Source organism: Delphinapterus leucas, chromosome 19, assembly GCF_059928025.1.
Source record: "Delphinapterus leucas isolate spDelLeu-1000000601 "Yukka" chromosome 19, BTC_Dleu_Yukka2, whole genome shotgun sequence".
In the NCBI taxonomy this organism is placed as follows: domain Eukaryota; kingdom Metazoa; phylum Chordata; class Mammalia; order Artiodactyla; family Monodontidae; genus Delphinapterus; species Delphinapterus leucas.
Window position 1 is genome coordinate 15,760,762 of NC_143147.1, and position 21,268 is coordinate 15,782,029.

The 21,268-nt window shown below is 52.1% G+C and overlaps 1 protein-coding gene across 1 annotated transcript in view; it reads right to left on the reverse strand.

The window, feature by feature from the left end:
* Positions 1-83: 83 nt before the first annotated feature.
* LOC111185804 (dynein axonemal heavy chain 2) overlaps positions 84-21,268 on the reverse strand; it is an 84,427-nt gene continuing 63,242 nt past the window's right edge. The window contains 26 exon segments of the mRNA XM_089899939.1: positions 84-859; positions 1,005-1,155; positions 1,311-1,385; positions 1,483-1,659; positions 2,151-2,265; positions 2,388-2,539; positions 2,624-2,852; positions 3,060-3,244; positions 3,415-3,606; positions 7,607-7,797; positions 8,033-8,216; positions 8,343-8,569; positions 8,572-8,887; positions 10,410-10,536; positions 12,008-12,207; positions 12,289-12,433; positions 12,588-12,721; positions 12,907-13,055; positions 13,308-13,458; positions 13,592-13,658; positions 13,732-14,144; positions 14,841-15,005; positions 19,533-19,649; positions 19,793-19,962; positions 20,640-20,781; positions 20,952-21,068. Coding sequence (XP_089756065.1) covers positions 705-859; positions 1,005-1,155; positions 1,311-1,385; positions 1,483-1,659; positions 2,151-2,265; positions 2,388-2,539; positions 2,624-2,852; positions 3,060-3,244; positions 3,415-3,606; positions 7,607-7,797; positions 8,033-8,216; positions 8,343-8,569; positions 8,572-8,887; positions 10,410-10,536; positions 12,008-12,207; positions 12,289-12,433; positions 12,588-12,721; positions 12,907-13,055; positions 13,308-13,458; positions 13,592-13,658; positions 13,732-14,144; positions 14,841-15,005; positions 19,533-19,649; positions 19,793-19,962; positions 20,640-20,781; positions 20,952-21,068 — 4,446 coding nt within the window. The 3' untranslated portion in view covers positions 84-704.

The following is a 21,268-nucleotide window of genomic DNA, read 5'->3' on the forward strand; positions in this document are numbered from 1 at the left end:
TTTTCCAACACAAACACCGCCCCCCTACCCCCCTCCCGCGCCCCAGCCCCGCCCCCTTCTCATGGTCCCGCCCCTCCCCGCGCCTAAGTCCCTCTCTCAGGCTCCGCCCCGCTTTCTGCCGGTCCTGCTCGCCTCAGCACAGGTGCCGAATAGGATGCCGAATGCGGGGTACAGGGTTCAGGGTGCAAGGAACGGGGGTCCAGCACCGATCCCTGCCTGACAAACCCCGATTCCGTTTGGATCACGCGCCCTTCCAAAGTAAGCCCCGCCCCACTTGCTCAAGTCCTGCCCAGAGATTTAGCCACATCTTCTTTAGGCCCCACGGCCCTGCCCATTCGTTCAAGGCCACGCCTCCCCTCCCTCTCAAGACCTCCCACTTCCCTTGCTCCTTTCCCGGTCCAGTAGCTACTCATAGGAACTCTCATTCTCCGTAAGGCCTGGGCTTCCTCCTTCCCCAAACCCCCAGCATCCCATTGAGAGACTTAAGGCTTGTGGTTGTGGGTGTTTTAATGCACTGAGCTCCAATACAATTCTCCCACCTTTATGGCTAGCACAACCAGATATTACCAGGGCCCCCCTCAGACGACAAATTCAACCAAGGTCAAGGCCAGAGTGAGGTCCAGCGTCTGTCCGAGGTGCATTATCAGCCTTGGCTTTTAGAGTCCTCGACCCTCCCTCAAGCGGTGAAAGAAGGGGAGGTCCTCTCAGTTATCCAGGCTCATGAGTAGAGCAGTGCCCCTCTTGATCCAATGATCAGATGTCATGGTCCCAGAGCGGAGGTCGATGCCAATGACAAACGATGCGCGGTCTGAGCTGCCTGCCCGGTTGGGATAGTAATAGCAGGGACAGGAGTACATGCCTTCGGGGAAGGAGAGGAGAAAGAGTCAGACCCTGGAGCCTCTGGCACAGCAGGGCAGGAGCAAGTGTGGGGGAGGGGTGGAGCAGAGACTGGGTTAGGATCCAAACTAGGGATGGAGCCGGCAAGCTTGAGGGCACTGTCCCACCCTTGGCACTCTTCTTGCGGCTCTCTGTAGGCCGGAAGTGGATCGTGGGCATGAGGCAGACAAGCTGCATGGGCTCTGCCTCCACCAAGCAGGAGTTCTTCCGGTCCCAGCCAGCACCCTCCAGGTATAGGCCCCGAACCCAGACACCATCCTGGGGAGACATGGGGGCAGGTTGGGGGGAAATCTAGACCCTCAGCTGCCAGCACCCCTGTCCTGCCACCTCTCCTTTCCCACCTTTGCTCCCAGCACCCTCCTTCTCCACCAGAACCCCCTCTGCTCGGAACCCCGAGCACATCTGGCTCCCACCTTGGGTGGATACACTAGGTTGCTGTCGTCCACAGTGGAAACAATAAACTCCCAAGAGAGGCTGTCCACTGAAATCTGGGGATTGAAGGTGAGAATAAGGGAGGACCCCCAAAGAGGAGAGCAGATACATATCCCCAGCAACCATCCCCACCACACTTTCCACATTGCTCACATTGTTTTGGCGAGCTGAAGACTGCAGGACAGCAGTGAGGAAGCCGGTGGGAAAGGTGAAGCCAGGCAGCCAGAAGATCACAGGAGGCCGTGTGCGGCTGGCCCACAGCTCAAACTGTTCCACACGCATGGCCAAGTCCCGGGTCCATGAAGCCAATGGCTTTTGTGAGGGATATGCCTGGAGGAGGAGAAGGCAGTGTGTGTTTATTCATTCACTTATTCATGCATTCAAATCCTTGTTTCAACACTTGGAGCAGCTATAAGAAGAATATATGCTGTCAGCCCCTGTTCCCCAACCATAGTTCGGCACAGCTCTCCAAAAGCCAACTCCCAGGAAAGAAGCATAAAATGACAACTATTAACAATAGCACCAGTAATATTAACCAGTTACCATTAATGAAGCACCTTCTAGCATTGTGCACAGTACAGGGGATCCTTGAAACATCCTTGGAGAGGCTAGGAACTTACCCTGAGTAAGTTTCTAACTAAATAACTTTTCAAAGTCAGTCAGTAAAGGGCAGAGTCAGATTTCAACCTTGAACCTGTCTGGCCCCAAAGCCCAGGCTCACTGCTTTTTGCTATATGCTTCCTTAAAACCAGGAGGTCGCCGGCCCAGGGGTGAAAGGAGAGTTCATTGTTGGATTAGGATCAACAGTAATGTAATCTTGCCTTTCCCCAGAGTGGAGGGACACGGGCATCAAAGATGCAACTGAAAACCTCTTCCAGGCTTGTAGACATGACGATGAGGCCCTGGATGCCTTTTTCTAGGTCTGTCAGTGAGAACCTGAACAGGGTAAGGTGGAGGGTTAGGGATGGGGTGGGCCTGGGAGAGCCATCATAGGCAGGCAGTGAAGGCCTTTCCTCGTGCTCCCCCACCACGTTCCACAGAACCGCCCTCCATCTTACAGGATGGTCTCCAAAAGCTTGTTGTATCTCTGAATCTCCTGAAGAAGCACCACATTGAGTGGGGAGGGGTCCATAGCCAGCAGTTTTCGGGTCCCTTCATAGTCAATCATTTCAGGGATCTTCTGTTTCACATCAGCAGCCAACTCAAGGACCTGCCGAGGCAGGAGCTCTGAGCTCTGAGTGCAGACCCCTCTTCCTCATTGCTTTCCCTCCCCCAGGTGTCTGTCTGTCCTTACCTTCTCTTCCCGGCTCTGGTCTCCGGCCCTGGTGGGTGTAATCTGGGGTTGCAGGGAAAGCAGAGTCTCAAAGAGAGTGTGTGCCTCAGTGATCTGGGAGGCCACATCTGCATTAGGGTGCTGGCCAAAGATCTCGGGGGGGTCCATGCAGGGCAACATGCTAATGTACTCCTTGTATGAGGCCAGGCTCCCATCCTTGGGGATGAAATAGGTCTCCAATACTGACAACCTGGGGAGCCACCGCATAATTATCACTGTGTCATGGGGACTCTGGGGCTCCCATGCCAGGCTGAGACCCCATTCATCCAGCTCCCTGCTCTTGCTCCAGCCCCCGCCCCACAACCCCACAAAGCCTGCTTCTCCCATGTCACATTCTCTCCTCACACACTTCCCCTACCCCCAGTGCTGCCCCCACCCCATTCAGCGCCCCCCTCACCTGTAGGAGGGGGTTGATAGAGCCTGCTCACAGAAGTAGTCGTTGATGTAGGTGGTGAGCAGGCGCCGGTCCCAGTCATCCGTGACGTGTCCGCCATAGTTGACACCAGCGATGAGGTACTTGAGCGCATCCCAGGGCGTCTCCTCGTACTCGTCCAGGTAGAGGCTCAGCAAGTTCTCTGACACCTGTGTGTGGTCCCAGCCTGAGCTCCCAGCCCCACACACAGTTATGGCAGGAACCCTTCCAGGGGCGCTTTAACACAGGCTTCCTGTCAGTGGCTATTCCTGCAGGGCAGCCATGGGGCAGGAAGTGTAAGGAGACAGGGCTGGGATGAGGGACCCTGGTTAGCACAAACCTCAAAGTCGGAGTCATTGAAGCCACAGATGATGTTCCAGCCAAGTTGCAGGAACTTTCTGCGTTCAAGTAACACAGAGTGGAAGAAGCACAGTGCAAACAGCAGCTTCTTATACTTGGAGGGTTTGGAGCAGCGGGAAAACTGTGGTTCTGTCATCAGTTGGTAAAGACGGGTCATGTTGGCCTTTAGGCCCTGGGGACAATGAAGTACAGAGGTGGGATGACATGCATCTTGCTTGGCCCTGCCCCTAGCACCGTCGTGTACAGTTGTGGAGGTTGCTCACTGCACAAGGGCACTGGCTGAAGGGATGAGTGGAGGCTGAAATCCAGCCCTTGAGCTGCATGCCAGGACGTGCACTCATTCACGGGGTTGCGTGCCTTTCTCTAATTCACACACGGGCACTGTATGGACTAGGGGCAGCCCTGTCTTCTTGTCTCCGCCCCCCCGCCTTTTGATCCCCTCAACCACGATGTTCTCAATGGTGGGTAGGCCAACTCAATTTGGAAGTGCCAGAAAATACGAACAGAAACATAAACGTGCACTACTGATGAACAAAAATGTACACAACTATGGGCAAAGGGTCAGTAGATAGTGTCTCATCAAGGAGGAACGTTCTATGTGATTGGATTTATCAGGCTTCATGAACAGGTTGGGATTTGGCCTAAGTCTTACAAATGGGAAGGATGTGACGAGGCTGAGAGGAGGGCCTTAGTTTCCCAGAGATGGGAAGAATTGAAGAAATAAAGGCACAAAGGGGAGATAAAGTGAGAAGAGAAGTCTAACTGAAATCAAGTGCAAGTGCTCAGGTGGGGAAAGAACGGCCATGAGCAGATGGAGTGCAATAAGAAGGGCAGTTTGAGCCGTTTGGACCAGATTCACCAGGTATCCTGAAGCCATTTCTGTCTTAAGTAGGACAGTGATACGCTGAAAGAGTATTTTAAGAAGACTCATATATGATGGACAGAACAGAGCAGGGAGAAAACAGAAGTAAGAACATTGGATAACCAATAACAAAAAGAAAATATAATTTTAAAAAATACCATTTACAACCATCATCAAATTATGTAAAATACCATGAAACCACCGAGTCCTAACCACTGGACCACCGGGGAATTCCCTTTACACATCTTTATAGCGAAACTTACAAAACTTTATTGAAATAAAGAATAGGGACTTCCCTGGTGGTGCAGTGGTTTAGAATCCGCCTGCCAATGCAGGGGATACGGGTTCAGTCCCTGGTCCGGGAAGACCCCACATGCTGCGGGGCAACTAAGCCGGTGCGCCACAACTACTGAAGCCCGCACGCTGCAACTGCTGAAGCCCGCGCGCGTAGAGCCTGTGCTCCACAACAAGAGAAGCCACCGCAATGAGAAGCCCGCGCACCACAAGGAAGAGTAGCCCCCGCTCGCCGCAACTAGAGAAAGCCCGTGAGCAGCAACAAAGACCCAACACGGCCAAAAAAATAAAAAATAAATGGAGAGACCTACTATACTCATGGATTGGGAGGCTCAATATCCTAAAGATGATGATTTCCCCCAAATTGCTCAATAGAATTTTTCTGGTGAAAACTTGACAAGCTTGTTCCAAAATTTATGTTGGAGAATAAAAGGTCAGGAATAGCCTGGAGAAGGACATTGGTGAGGGGACTTGCCTTCCCAGCTATCAAGAATTATTATAGGGCTATATAGTAATTAAGACAGTGCACATTGACCCCAGGATAAACAAGTTGACCAGTGAACAGAATAAAGGGCCCAGAAACCCATCTGTATATATATGACATGATTGAGACATTTAACAAAATTGGAATATATAATACATTTAGATTAAAAGAGTGTATCAATTTACTGAAGTTGGCAACTGTGCTTGCAATTGTATAAGAAAACATTCTTATTCTTAGGACTGAGCCCTTTACACTGACATACACTGAAGTATGTAGCAGTAAAGGGCCAGGATACATGCAATGAACTCTCAAACGTTTCAGAAGAAGTGTGAGTGAGGAGAGAGCGAAAAACAGAGAGAGATCGAATGATAAGGCAAGTGGGACAAAATGTTAACAACAGATGAATTTGGGTAACATACATGTGAGGGTTCTTTGTTTCTTACAACTTTTTGTTTCTTACAAAAGTTTCTTACAACTTTTCTGTAAGTTTAAAATTATTTCCAAATAAAATACTTTTAAAATATTGGCCTCTTTGTCAGCTTCCAAAAGAAATCTGGTTGCACCAACTATACCCTGAATGTCCTACTTTCTCTGAAGGTTTGGTGGATCCCAGGAAGGTTCTGTATCACCAGCAAGTAGCATTTCACAGAAGGCTCTCCTGGGCTGAGCTAGAACAAGGCCCTCTCCTCTGGTGACCCAACCACGGCAGAGCCATCCTCTCTGACTCCTCTCTCCTCCTGGGTTTTGCTCCAATTCATCATTGCCTCCACGCTCACTGCTTATCATGCCGACCTAAACAGCACCCACCTCAGGGCCAACACATCTCTACCCATCACAGAGGGTGGGGCTCAGCCAACAGAGGGCCCACGGGCTACCAAGGCACACACCTCTCTTAGAAGGCAATAAGAAAGGCTCTTAAAAAATGAACTAAAAAAAAAAAAAAAAAGTTCTGTTTCTCTGGCAACACATTTCTGGACCGTTTGACATTTTTAAATGGGAGTACAGAATACTTTTGTTGGCAGAAAAGAATATAAATAAAAATCAACTTTAAACATATATTTTTAAAAAATTAGTGGCGCCATTAACAAAAATGGGATGAGGAGATAATCTACGTGGAGGATGACTTGTTTTGAGAGCGTGGGATTTATGGTGCTGGTGTGCCGAAAAGAAATGCTTCATAACCAGATGGAATTCAGACCCTGCAGTGAGTTTGATACTGGAGCCAGAGATGGGGATTGGGGTTGAAATCAGGAAGAGGACAATTTCTCCATCAACTTGTGAAAGGAGGAAATGTAGAATGAGGACAGGACAGGACGAGAAAGAAACACAGAAGTAATAAATAATGTGGCAAGAAACAGAGGGGGGACCAGGAGTGTGTGTCGGGGAAACCAGGGAGAGGGACAGTCAACTATGCCAGCTGCCTCCAGGTGGTCAAAAAGGATTTAATGATGAAAGACATCCACACACCTGTGCATTCATAGGGTCCTCATTTATTGAGCACCTACTACATGCGCATCCCTGTGTTAGTCACAGGATGAGCAAAACGGTGAGGGGGAAGAAAAGGCATGGCCTCTGCCCTCTTCTTGGAGCTTACAGTTTAGAAAAGAAGTCAGGCATCAGCCAGGATCACACTAATACGTGTAAAATTCCCCACAGTGGGAAGACCAGAGGGAGTGGTGAAGGTTTTAGGAGTGTTACCTAGACATGGAGGTCAGAGTCTTCCTGAGAAAGTGCTGGTGGGGCTGAGACCTGAAGGGGCGAAGGAGGGGACGGGGAGGAAAGCAGGGAGGGCAGCACATGCAAAAGCCCCAAGCAGGAGAATACAGGGTCTATCAAGGAAGAAGAACAAAGCAATTTAAAAATCAAGGTGTAGGTAGAGCAAAGAAAGTGAAGGGGAGAGCGGCGACCGACAAAGCTGGGGAGGCGCCCGCTGGGGCATGTGAATAGGGTTTTGATCTTGATTAAAAGCAATGAAAAGTGACTAAAATAGTTTTAAGTAGGAGGTAAGTGGGTAGGATGCAGCAACATGATCAGATTTTAAATCTGCAATTCACTGATTGCATTCAATGGTGACCTTGTAATATTGGAGATAAAATTTTCAATAGAGTTGGAGGGAAGGAAGGAGAAAGGCCGGGAAGTGACATCAGGGTAAGAATGTAAGGAAATGTCGGGAGGAGGAAGGGTCTGAAGGGTCCAAGCGCTAGTTATATACACTTTCTTTGCCTCCATTTCCTACCTGTAAAATGGGGGTGATAGTATTTACCTGATAGGTGTGTGTGTGTTAAATGGATTAATAAATGTAAAGCATTTAGAACAATGCCTGGCACATAATAACACTCAAGAGATGTTAGCTATTACTATTATGTTCTAAGAGTTTGGCACACAGAAGAGGGAAAGGAGGTGGAATTTTTTAGAGGACAGCAGAATCAAAAAAAGCCGCGTTGTTGTTAAGGTTAAACCCTCTCTCTGAGGCCTGGAAGATGAAAGGTAGGCCAGATGGCACGGTCGCTGCTGGCTGTCAGTTGCCCATACCTTTGGCGGCTCTGTGGTCATCTTGATGCTGGCCTGCAAGATCGAGATAGGGAAGTCTGGGTGGGGGCTGGAGCTGAGCCAGAGGCGGAAGGAAGGGTGTGGATCCTCCACCTGCAGCTGTTCCACCAGTTTGTCCAGGTTAGGCATCCACGACAGTGACAGGTGGCAGTTGGCCAAGAACACCCAATGTCCTGCAAGGAGATGCTGGATGCAGTGGGAACCACTCCCTATGCCCCACCTGTCCCCCCACTTTCCACCTGATTGTGTGTGTGGTGGCTGGGAGAGATGGGGTTCAAATGCTCAGGTGCCACCCCTGGGGCCTTCTGGAGAAGTGGGAGCTGCAGTTACAGCAGGGCGAAGGAGGTGGGAGGTGGTGGGCAGTCGGGCCAGGGACACAGGTGGGCGCAGAACAGGATGGATACTGACCCTGAACCACACCCTCTCGGAGGAGCCGAGCCGCGATGGGGGCCTGGCCCTGGCCCAGAGACAGGGCATGGAAGCGCTGGGCCATGCCCGTGTGCTCTGCCAGCTGGAGCAGGGTACTGGTGGGGTCCACGCCGGGAGACAGGATAAATATGAGTGGGGTCCGCGGGGCTGAGTCTTCCATCACCTGCCAGCAGCACAGGGCGTGGGCTCAGGCAGAAGGCCAGGTGAGGCAGTGGGACAGGGACTGAGGAAATGCGGGCGGCCGCCTGGGACAGGGAGAGGGAGGCGGGAAGGAAACCAAGCCACTGACCAACTTCATGTTTAGCACAGGCGGCTCAGTGAAGCGGGAGCCAAGGTTGGAGACGATGAAGGAGGTTACGCAGGACGCCACGCGGTCCTGGCGCAGGGAGCGAACGATCAGCATCCGTTGCATTTCATTGCAGGCGTTCTCCCACTCACCTGGGGGTGAGGTGAGTGATCGCAGGGAGAGTGAGTCGGGAAGAGCTGGGAATGTAAACAAAGGGGCACCTGCAGGAACGCCGGGTCAGGAGGCAGATGTGCTGAGGGAACTTGGGAGAGAGAGGGGAGGAATCAGAGAGAGAAGAGAGGGCATGCGGCTGAACGAGGGCGGGAGAGAGGCAGGAGAGGGAGGCCTGGCGCCCAGGCACCTGGCAACATAGCCTTCTCCGGGGTGGCATTGGTGTACCACAGGTTCCAGTCACGAGGATACTGTTCAAAGGAGTTCATGAGCCCGTGGAAGTTGGTCAGTTTGTCCAGCTCTGTGATGTTATCCCAGTAGGCGTCTGCGAGCCAGCTGGTACAGGGGTTATCCATTTGGCCCTCGCGATCCAGGACCTGGGGGTGGGAGGGTGGCGAGAGGAGAAAACGATTGACCGGGAACACCCCCAAAGGAGCATTATCTCTTTTTTCAAGGTGGAAAAGCCATGATGAGTATTTCATGAAACAAAATGAAGAAATAAATACAGGAATCTGAGATGGATCGGAATCCACCTTTATTGGGGAAATAAGTGGGGGGGCAGGGGCGGGGGTGGGGGCTCGGTCTCTGAGACGCTGTGCGGAGGTGACACAGTCCGAAGTTAAGAAGCGGGCGCCCTCTGGTGGTTGCCTGGCAATAATGCCCCTTACCCGAATGATTTCAATTGCAGTCTCACCCTTGAGAGAAGCACAAACTAACTGTTCACTCACTCATTTACCCTTTTTAACAAATATTTGTTGTTCACCAACTATGTGTTTTAAGCACCTGGGACACGCCACTGAACAAAACAGACAAACACCTCTGCCCTTGAGGAGCTTATTTTCCACCACGAGACAGCGGATACTGAACCAAAAACATAACAAGTAAATTATCTAGTACGATAAAGGTGGCAGTGCCATGGAAAAAGAGAATAGGCTGAGGAGGATAAGGCAGATTGGAAGTGCTGGGGGGTAGTCTGAAATACTAAATAAGAAAGTCAAGGAAATCTCAGTGAGGTGAGATTTAAATCAAGACTTGAAGGAGGGGAGGGGGAACAATTTTCTGGCAGAAGGAACAGCCAGTGCAAAGGCCCTGGGGTGGGATATGCCTGCGACAAGAAGCCGCCCGTGCAGCTGGAGTGGACGGAGTGTGGAGCTGGGCAGCGGGGGATGACATCAGTGATGGGGCATCCATTTTCAAAGAATCTCTCTGGTCGCTGTGTTGAGAGACTAGGGGTGGCAGAGGCTCTTGCTAAAATCCAGATGAGAGGTGAAGTGAAGGTGGCAAAAGGAACGAAACTGTTGTCCAAGGAGGGTGTGCTGACGGCTGAGGGGACCGTGGTAAGGTTGGCAGCTTTAAGGGCCCACCTGAGGTGCACGGCCATGGATTTAAAGTGAGTCCAGTCGGTGTGGGCATGTTCTTCTCCAGTCAAGCTCAGCTGCATGGGTCACACTGGGACAGAGGGGAAGGAGAGCTGGATCTTACCAGAGCGGTAGCTTCAGCGAGCAAATGCCACACCGTGCGGTGGGGGGGGGGGGGGCGGTGAGGGGGGGCGGTGTGCAAAGGGGCTGAGGGTGTTGACAAGGGAGAAAGTGTAATGGTGGCCACGAAATTAGGCTGGGGAAGGAGTGGCCTGAGAGGCAGTGAAAGAGTGGCCAGCTCATACCAACCAGCTGGTCGCAGGTAAAGGGGCCCAAAGCCCCGCCTGTAACTCGGGCAAGGAGGCACAAGGCAAGTCACCCCCCGCGCCCTCCCCCCCAGGAGTTTTTCAGGCGCCTGCTCCTGCCAGCGTTCCTCCGCACTCGCGCACTCGCTGGAGCCTCAGGCCTTACCCTCTGGGTGTGGAGTCCATCCCCCAGCCTTGTCCGCCCCACCCTCGGATGTGCCCTCCGCTCCACTCACCACGCCCCCGCGCAGAAAGAAGTTGTATTCATCCATGTTGAGTTTGCCGGAAGTCTCCAGGATTTTGGCACACATCTGGAAACTGAACAGTAGCTTGTGGCGCTCGAAAAGCGTGCGGCAGGTGTACCTGGGAGGGACAGGGGATGGGGGGGCGGGAGGTAGGGTACTCAGCATGAATGCTTTCTGAGAGAGGACCAGACCATCACACAGCCCTACACAGAAGGAGGGCCTTACTCAGCTTCGAGTCCAAACCTCTCGTAAACAGCCAAGCATTCAGGGCACTAGAGAGAGGACGTGGTTTTCCCAGAGTTTCCTCAACAACGACTGGACCCCTGCTATGTGCCAGGTACCCTGCCAGGTCCTGAAGACACAAAGATGAACAAGCACGGTCTCTGTGCTGGAGGAAGTCAGGTAGAGTGGGGAGGACAGGCGAGAGGCCATCGGGGCTACCATAGGACGTGATGAGTCCTATACAAGGGTGGCAGCCCCCGCCCTGCCTGGAGCGGAGCTGCCCGGAGGTACAGCCAAGTTACCGAGTGATTGGCAGAGAGGAGAGGGGAGGACGCCAGGGAGAGCTCAGAGCACAAGCGAAGCAGGCAGTGGGGGCGGGAAAACCATGGCGTGCAGGCCGGTCAGCGGTGCTCAGGCATCCAGCGTAAGGAGGGGAAAGGTGAGGCTGGGAGCCAGGTGGTGGCCAAGGCACGGAGGACTTTGTGGCCATTGGACACAAAACCACCACCGAAGAGTGTAAACCGGGAGTGGCATGGCCAGATTTCTGTGTTTGAAAGGCTCACGCTGGCGCCTGCAGGAGGACAGATTAGAGAGGGACAGACTTGGAGGCAGAAGGACCTGTTGGGAGCCCGTTGGGGAATTCAGAAAGAAAGATCACGGCGGCCTCCACTGAAGTGCAGTCATGGCACTGGGGAGACTCGGGTGGGGTGGGGGAACAGTTTGCAGAAAGAATCATGAGCAAAACCTGGTGACTGATCTGAGGGGTGAGGGACAGCGAAGAGTCAGGAACATCTCCTGGCTTCTGGCTTGGGTGCCTGGGAGGCGGGTGTTGGTGCCACTCAGGGGTGTGGCCCCGAAGAAAGAGGGAAGCTAACGAGTTTGACGTGAAACAAGCTGAACTTGAAGGGTCTGTGGGAAGTCCAGGCAGAGGGGTCAGGAACCTCGCTACTCAAAGTGCGAGCCACAGACCAAGAGCCGCAGCTTCACCTGGAGCTTGTTAGAAATGCAGGCTCCCAGGCCCCAGCCCAGACCCACTGAATCTGAGTCTGCATTTTAACACGACTCCCAGTGCGTCGTGGGCACGTGAACCGTTTGAGAAGTGCTGGTATAGGAGACGGTCCTACACACAAGGCTAATGCTCAAGGCAGACCTGAAGAGAAGATACACTGGAACAGGGACTAGTCAGCCCGTGGATGATGGTTAGACCCCGACCGCGGACGCCACCCAGGGGAAGTGCATGGAGAGAGGAGCAGGGGGACAAGAGCGGTGGCATGGGGCAGCACGAAGGCACAAGTAGCCAGAGGGCTCGGCGTAGAGCCGCTGGGCCTCCCGCCGAGCTCGCGCGGCGCGTGGGGAGGCACGCAGACCTGTAGACGGCGTAGGTGTGGCACTCGTTCAGGTGGTCGATGCGGTCCTGCAGCGTGTTGCTGCGACGGCTCTTGTCGATGCTGAGGATAAAGAGGCTGATGTAGGCGTCCAGCGAGAACTGGTACATGGGGTCGATGCGGCCCATGTCGTTGAGCACGAAGAACAGCACCGAGGCCCGCTGGGCGCAAGGGCGGTAAGCCTGTGGAGGGGGCGGAGTCAGGGCCGGAGGGGCGGGGGCTCGGGCAAGGAGGGGGCTGGGCCGGAGGGCGCAGAGGCTCACCTCGCGGGCCAGGTCGATGTTGATCTCCGTGGTTTCGCTGGTCTCTAGCTGCTTTGTCACCTCCGTGGCGGTTATCTTGGAGGTCCGCAGCGTGTTCACCAGCTGCACGTCGTCTAGCAGGGAGCCTGTGGCCTCGTTCAGCAGTCTGGAGGGAAGCCAAGAGGCACGTGGATGGAGAGGCTTTAGGGGTACTGGGCTGGGGTCGGGGAGTGGGGAGACCCCCCCCATCAGCCCCCGGGGCTGTAGTCCGGCCTGCGAGCAGACAAGCGGGCCGCGGGTGGGGGGAGGCGAGGTCTCACCGAAGGATCTCGTCCTCCAGCTCCTCGAGCTGCCTCTTGCCAGCGGCGATATTGACGACCAGTGAGTCCTTCTGCTCTTCCAGCTCCGGCCGCTCCTTCCGGACCACGACGCCCAGCAGCTGGGCCTCCAGGCCCTGGGATCGCCAGGACTCGTGGTGAGAATCCCACCGCGGTGACCTTTACCCGTTTCATCCCTTTACCCCCTCACGCCCCGCATCCGCAGCTGCCTGACACAATCTTAGCCTCTTCTCAATCCTGCCGGACTCTACAGCCCTCCCGGGTTCACCCTAGTTCAGTCTAGGCATCAGCCCCCACCCACCTGTTCTTTGACAGCAAAGTTGACAATGGTGGTCTTGGCTGAGGTCTCTGGGCCGTAGTGCGGGTTGGAGAGCTTGGTGGTGATGTAGAATCGGAAACTGGTATTGTATTCCACCTCCTTATCTCCGATGCGCATCATCAGGCGGCCACCTGCACCCACAGGAGGGTCAAGGGCAAGGACCCCACGTGATCAGGTGTGGGCTGACCCGTTGTTCCCCAACTGGAATCCAGTAGCAGCGACTCAGCCTGCCCTAATGTCCCCGGCCCAGGGCTGTCTGAATACAGGGACAGGTAAGTAGAGGACACAGCCAAAGACCCAGCCCTTTCTTCCCCTGTGTCCGACTCGGATGGGCTCTAGGATTTGTCCTTCAGACCAACCCCACAATAAGCCTGGGCCCTCACCAGTTCGAGCTACAGATTTGTTGAGCACGGGGTTGAGTGTGGGGTCCAGATATTCCTGCACGTTCTGGAGCAGTACTGGGTGTCCAAACTGGATGGCCTTTTCTAGGACTCGAAGGTAATCGCTCATCTGCAGATCGATGATCTGTAGGCCCTAGAGAGCAAGGAAAAAGATGCAAGAACTGCTGCAGGATCCAAGGGGGGTAATGGCCTGAGGGAAGGACCTCAGGAAGACTCAGGCTTGGGAAGAGAATATAAGGGGACAGATCAGTCCCCCAGCCTTATACCTGACTTCCTTCCATGTTCTTGATCCATTTCAGGGCCTGGGCCTGAGGATCAATCATCAGTGCCCACCTGAAGGAGGAAGCGTGAGTCAGAAGACAGGCTCTGCCCTTACTCAGCCTCGTGCTCCCAGCAGCACACTTACCTGTTGCTACGGGTGACAATGATGCCATTCTCAGTGGAGAAGGCATCCGACGGCAACCCTTGGAGGTTCCAGTCCCGAACTTTGGTAGGATTGGACAGGAATTTATCAAAGGTGAAGTGGGGTGAGCAAGGAACTTGCAGCTCTGAGATCTGGGTGAGAAGAGCCCCAAGCTTCAGCCTGGAGATCTGAGCCCAGCACCCCTGCCCCTTCCCTACATCTCTGTTACTCCCAAAGGCCACAATCTCAGAGCCCATGAGCTCACTCATCACGCCTAAGCCCTGCCTCACCTTCCTGATCCAGATTTGGTTGACGACCTCATCCCGGTAGTTGGTCAGGAAGGGTCCCATGTAGGACAGGAAGGCAGCTGCCAGGAGACAGTCTCCCACCAGGTAGCCCAGATCCCCCTCCAGGCCCTGGAGGACAGCAGGGGAGGTGTAAGGCTGCCTGGGCCCCCAGCCTGGAGACACCTGGACTGCTCTGAAGGCACTCTCCTCTGGACACTAACCAGATCAGAGAGAGTCTTTGCCACTCCTAGACCCTTGCACCCTGAGAACTCTAACCTACTCTCACAACTTTTGAGTTCCCCATCTTTTTTTCCCTTTTCTTCACATTTGGGCCACACCATGCGGCTTACAGGAATCTCAGTTCCCCAACCAGGGATCGAAGTCGGGCCATGGCAGTGATAGTGCCGAACCCTAACCACTAGGCCACCAGGGAACTCCCTTGAGTTCCCCATCTTTAACAGCAATGTTTATTTCTTACGATAAGGCCTAACCCTCTTGTGAAGCCAGGAGCTCACCGAGGGTAGAGACGAGATGCCCCAGGTCAGTTTCAATCTGGCCAGTGGGCTATGTCAAGGGTCCTCGTGTGTGCTTTCCAGCCCTACCTAAACACAGAAGCAGATCCCCCATGGTACAAAAAGTCTCTCCTTCTACTATTCTCACCAAATGTCAGGAGGTGGAGGGGAAGAACTCCCATGCCCCATTCATGGCTGTCCCTTCACCCAAGTATCCCCATTTCCCCCGCCTGTCCCTCAACCTAAACGGGATGGGAGCTCTTGGCACTGGTGGGCAGGGAAGAAGGACAGCCAGGTGGTGCAATGATCTCACCTTCACCATCTCCTCCCATCGGGCCTTCTCGCCAGCCAACCCAGACACCAGCATCCCGGCTCGTTCCAGCTTCACCTCCATCTCCTCGGACTTCTTGCGAAGCTCCTCCTTCTGTGCCAGCTTCTCATCGTACTGTTTCTTCAGCATCTCCAGTTTCCCGGCCACCTGGGAGGAATCAGAGTACAGGGATCAGACACGGGGCTTGAGGCCAGATTGTCCTGGCTTCGGATCACCAGTCTGCCGGGTTGTGGGAAAATGAACCTCGGGGGAAAATGATCTCTTTGGGCCTGTTTCCTCACGTGCAAAATAAGAACAATCAACACCTGCCCTACAGGGTTGTTGTGAGGAGAAAAACAAGATCAAATATGTGTGATAAGTTGCGTTTTCTTTCCCATCCCTCCACCACCCTTTCCTTGAGCCTGGAAACTACTTGGTAACGGACTCAAGGCTGAGTAGGAGACACACCTCTCGTAGCATAGTGATAAAGCACACAGGATGTGTTGGCAAGAGAGGACCAGATAGCACAGAAATAACGGCCACTCTGTGCCAGAGGCCACACCTAAGGTGAGACCTTGAGAGAGGAAGGAGGAGTTAGAATGAACCCAGGAACTGTCGGAGGGAGGAAGAGGGAGTCCATTCAGGAAAAAGGCCCAGGTCCGAGGTCCCACTGAAGATGGGACCTGGGAAGAGCCTTACCTCTTAGAGAAGCCTCCCTCACCTCGACTCATTGCCACCCTGTGGGCTCTGCTGAGGTTGGAATACATCACTCAAATCTTTTTTTTTTTTTTTTTTTTTCTTTTTGGCCGTGCCGTGCATCTTGTGGTATCTTAGTTCCCGGACCAGGGATTGAACCCGTGCCATTGGCAGTGAAAGCACAGAGTCCTACCCACTGGACCGCCAGGGAACTCCTTATCACTCAAACCCGAAGTCAAGAACTGACTGTGTGGTGACTGTTTTGTAATGTTTAGAAATATCGAATTGCCATGTTGTGCACCTGCAACTAACATAGTGTTGTAGGTTAATTATACTTCAAACAAACAAACATAAAAAAGAAGCCAGATTTGTGATTACCAAAGGCAAAGATAGGGGGTGGGGGAGGGGAATTGGATGAGGCAGTCAAAAGGTACACACTTCCCGTTAAAAACTAAGTAAGTATTAGGGATGTAACGAACATGATTAATATAATTACACTACTGTATGTTGTATATGAAAGTTGTTAAGAGAGCAAATCCTGAGTTCTCATCACAAGGAAAAAGGTTTTCTTCTTTTTCTTTTCTTTGCCCCTATATGAGATGATGAATAGTCAGTAAACTTATTGTGATCATCATTTCATGATGTATGTAAGTTAAATCAATGTGCTGTGCACCTTAAACTTATACAGTGCTGCATGTCAATTATATCTCGATAAAACTGGAAGGAAAAAAAAAAAAGAACTGAGGGCTTCCCTGGTGGTGCAGTGGTTGAGAGTCCGCCTGCCGATGCAGGGGACGCGGGTTCGTGCCCCGGTCCGGGAAGATCCCACATGCCGCGGAGCGGCTGGGCCCGTGAGCCATGGCCGCTAGGCCTGCGCGTCCAGAGCCTGTGCTCCGCGGCGGGAGAGGCCACAACAGTGAGAGGCCCGCGTACCGCAAAAAAATAAATAAATAAATAAAAGAACTGAGTCTTTTCCAGGACCCGCTATGTGTGCCTGACTGGTGAACAGTAATCGTGTCTGTGAACACACCGTGTCACCTGTTCTCTTCATGAAGAGGAACGGGGGGCTGGCCTTACACTAAGTGCCTGCCACACGGTGTGCACACGATAAACATTAGTTCTCTTTCCTGCTGCATCCCCACTGGGAGAGGCAGTCTGCAGCCGTGCAAGGAGTGCTCCGATCATTGCCCCACTTTCCTGGGTGATGGCTGTAAGGATAAATGTGGGTTGCAGCACAACGCCGACTGTGTACTAAGCGAGCAGGACCTGGGCTCAGCTATTGAGGTTGACCTCCAAGAACTTGGGAACGGGAAAGGGAGCTCTCCAAGGAATATTTTTTTAAGGCAAAGTGGAGATTCAAAATGTCACCCTTGAGTGACAGGACGGCTTATAGGTCAAGCCTTGGTAGGAATCTGTTGGAAGCCATTAGCATCTAAAGAAAGAAGGTGTCACTCAGTGATCAGCTGGGCCACTTGGAGGCTGGGGACCTACAGGGAAATGGAGGTCCCCTTGCACACGCGTGTTGGGTTATCTGGCAGGCTGTACCGCGTGACCCCTGTCATCAGGTTCACGCGACCACCTCCGTGCGCTGAGGCCATCAGCAACACTCTGACTATAATTCGGCTTCCCATGGAGACTGGTCTCTGGGGAGGCAGCCAGCCCACATGACGGATCTATATTTCATTATTTATTTTGCGTGTGGTGTTGTCTCCACTGTTTTTATTTTTCATGTAAGAAATATATGCACAAGGTTAAAAACCTAAATAATATAACAAAAGGGGTTATAATGAAAAGCAACAGTCCTCTAGCCCACTCTTCCTACTCAGTCCCATCCTTCAGTAGCAAATTATTTTTTAACCATTCCTCTTTTTATGTCTTCTGGTAATTACTTCCATATCTCTGACCGCTACTATACACATATATATATATATATATATATATATACATACAGTTTTTAAAATTTTTGCAGTTTTAATCTTTTTTTAATTAAAAATGATTATGAAACATTTCAAAGCTAGAAAAAAAGACTAATATAAGCAATACCTATATACCCATCACCTAGATTTAACAGTTGTTAACATTTTGCTATATTTATTCCATCAACTTGTTTTTTGCCAAAGTATCTTAAATTGCAAACTCATGACATTTCAACCTTAAATACCTCATAAGGCATCTCTTTTTTTAAAAAGGACATAATCATAGCATCATTATCACACCTAACATCATCTTTATCTTTTTTTGAAAATAACTTTTCCCATTTATGTCTTTTTTTTTACACTATTGAAATTTTATTTTATTTTTTTCAAGAAACAGGATTTTATAATAATTTCTTTTGCTGTGTAATACAGTTTTTATATTGTATGATGTTTTCTTCTTTTTTTTAAACGTCTTTATTGAGGTATAATTTTGAATAGTGAGTATGTTTCACATGAATCAACATTCTGAAGGAACGAAAACGTATAGAGTGAAGGGTCCATCTTCCTCCTACTACAGCCCCCAGCCCCCAAGCCCCAGCCTGAGAGAGAACCACTATTGCCAGTTTCTTTTCTTTTCTTTTTTAAATTTATTTTTGGCTGCGCTGGGTCTTCGTTGCTGAACGAGAGCTTTCTCTAGTTGTGGCGAGCGGGGGCTACTCTTCTTTGCGGTGCGCGGACTTCTCTTGTTGCAGAGCACGGGCTCTAGGCGTGCGGGTTTAGCACGCGGCTTGTGGGATCTTCCCGGACCAGGGCTCGAACACATGTCCCCTGCATTGGCAGGCGGATTCTTAACCACTGCGCCACCAGGGAAGCCTCTGAGTGAAAGTCTTTAAGCCAACCCTGTAACATTCTGACCTTGGCAGGTGGCTGCAGCTTTTTCCAGGGGTGAGTGGCTATTTCTATAGAGGCAGGATGTTTGAAGGAGGGCAACTTCTAGGAAACTGGACTTGGGCAGAGGAAATACATAGTCTGCAAGGGTGGCCTTAATTAAGAGTATTGCAGTGGGCTTCCCTTGGTGGTCCAGTGGTTAAGACTCCGTACTTCCACTGCAGGGGGCACAGGTTCAAACCCGGGTCAGGGAACTAAGATCCTGCAAGCTGCGTGGCACGGCCATTTAAAAAAAGAAAAATGATGGTCTAGCTATCTACTGGCATAACATGCGGCGGTAAAAAGAAAGCAAGAACTCTTTATACACTGATACAGAACAATCTTCGATATATAAGTCAGTAATATAGGAGGGTGCAGAACACTGTAAGTAATGTAAGAAAAAAAAAGAAAAGAAATTTTGCCGAAACAATAATTTGTAATATGGGTTGCTTTCAAGGGAGCAGAGCTGGTGGCTAGAGAGTAGAAGGTGGGAGAGAGAATTCTTACTGGATATGCTTTTGTACTTTTTAAATTTCAAACCATGTGGATGTATTTATATTACCTATCAAATCAATGATAGAAAATTAAACGATAGACTGAAAGCATTTTGAACTCTTGATAATAACATATTCTGCCTGGTTAGGGAGTTACTTGTGCATATATCTTGTAGGAAATCACCTTCTGGATTGTCTAGCCCACTCACAGGAAATACCCCTCTCTACCTCCAGACGACCCCATCCCCTCCCCAGGCTCCAAAGCCCTCACATTCCTCCAGGTCCAAGCAGCCGTGTGACACCTTTGTCCCATCCCCCCGGCAAAGACACATTTGCCACCCGGATTTCATCGGCTACTGTCTCAGGGTCCCTCTCCAAAGGGCCCCCAACGAAGGATGGCAGACACTGCCGGCTCCCCGGTCAGTCTTGGGAGGGGCTCCTTGGGGACAGTGCCCCTGTGCGTTTGTAACCCTCTCAGTCAGCTTAGCTTTCTGAGCCAGAGGCAGGCTTGTCTAAACAAGGCACAGACGGGGAGGCAGACAGGACTGTAAGGGAGAGGGGAGTAGAATTTGACAGGGAAAATTACACAGTCAGGAAGCATCCCTCAGAAATCTGGGAGAGGGACCACCTCGGAAAACGGAAAACGCGGGTGTGAGGCTCACCTCACGCAGCTTCTCCTGGGCCTCGGCCAGGGCCGCTTGCTTCTCCTGAAGCTGGGCCAACGCAGTGTTCATGCGGATCCGCTTGGGCTCCACCACCCGGTACAGCCGCCCATACAGCTGCGGGGAGACAGCAGGCACCCTCTTACCCGCCACCCACTCACCCACTCACCCGCCCGTGATCCTTCCTTCCCACTTGGGTCTTCCATCCCCCCTCCTCCTGGGCCGGCCTCACCGCCCCCTCCGCGCTGGCCACCGCTTACCTCCATGGCGCGAACCCACATGCAGAGGGACTTGGCAGCCAGCGACACGCGGCCGATGATGTCAGGCTGGAAGTCCGGCTGGGCGCAGTAGGCCCCGATCTTCTTCAGGACCTTATCTGAGATATTGTCCTTATCAAAGTTGATCAGTGACTTGATGAAGTTCTGTTCCCCTGCGGGATGAAGGTATGGGGCCTCAGCCAGAGGGCCCAACCCCCCTCGTCATCCAGGCCACATGCTTCCTGGGCTCAGTTCCCAAGGCCAGCATATCTGCCCTCATCCCGAGCTCCTTCCGCTGACCTTGCTCCCTTCTCTAGACCCTCGAAGCTCCCAGGGCCTCCAGGACCTCCGCAGCCTCGACTCCCATCACTTACCTTCAACACTCTCAGCCCGACTGCCCCACACACCACTCTTTCTATATACTCTGCACCTTCTTCTAGGGCAGGGGCCACCAGACTACAGCTTACAGGCTACGTCCTACCACCAGAACTCAGAGCAGGAAAACTATCACAGGAATAAAACAGAAAGACTCTTTATATCCATTTTCTGATTCTTGTGTTTTTGGAGGATGGGCGAGTGAAGCCATTCCTGTCCTTGGATTCTGGGATATATTCCTATAGATTTATGAAATTTTTTTTTTTTGCTTAAATTAAGATGAGTCATCTTCTGTAACTTACAACCAAAGAAACTTGACTGACATTTATGGCTTCTCTTCCTTACTAGGCTCTGTGCTTTGAGGGTTGGTACAATGCATCCTTCATCTCTGTCTCTCCGAGTGCCTGACACCCAGCACTTGATTAGGGAATGCTGGGTGGACTCACGCTAATTACCTTCCGGATCCCGGGCTTACCTAGCTGCCTCTTGGCCTCTGCCCAGGTGGGCTCGTTGCCCCGGAGAATCATGACTGCCTGCAACACCATCTCCACTTGGGCAGGGGGCCGTCCGTAAGACTTGATCTCTCCTATATCCTTCTTGTTCAAAGACTCCAGGGCCTGGGAAAAGGGATTAACTTGGGGACAAGAGTCAACTCAGGTGGTAAGACAGCTTCCTTTATGGAGACAGGACCCAGCTGAAGTTCCCCTCTTCTTCCCTACTTCCCCAGGGACTTTGAGAACAAAGAAGGCCGGCCCCACCCCCTTCCTGAGCCCTCCCACCCCGATACCCGCATGGCCTCTTCCAGGGCTGGCAATGCCTCTTCTAGATCCTTCTGGGCATTGTCAGCCAGTGCCTGGCACTTAACTTCCTCAATCGCAATCTTCTCACTGTTGGCTGTGACAGCCTACGGATGAAAAGAAAACGAGGGTTTTGACTTCACCTTGAGCAAAAGTGGCGGTGACGGTGCTGGCGGTAAGAGAAAGAGAAAGCTAGAGAAAACACGAGGAGTGGAACTCCCATTCCCTGCCCTGTAACCAGTGGAGACTGGGAAGCCCCTGCCCGGTGGGCGCGGGGAGTAGAGGGCACGAGGGGCAGGGGAAGGGG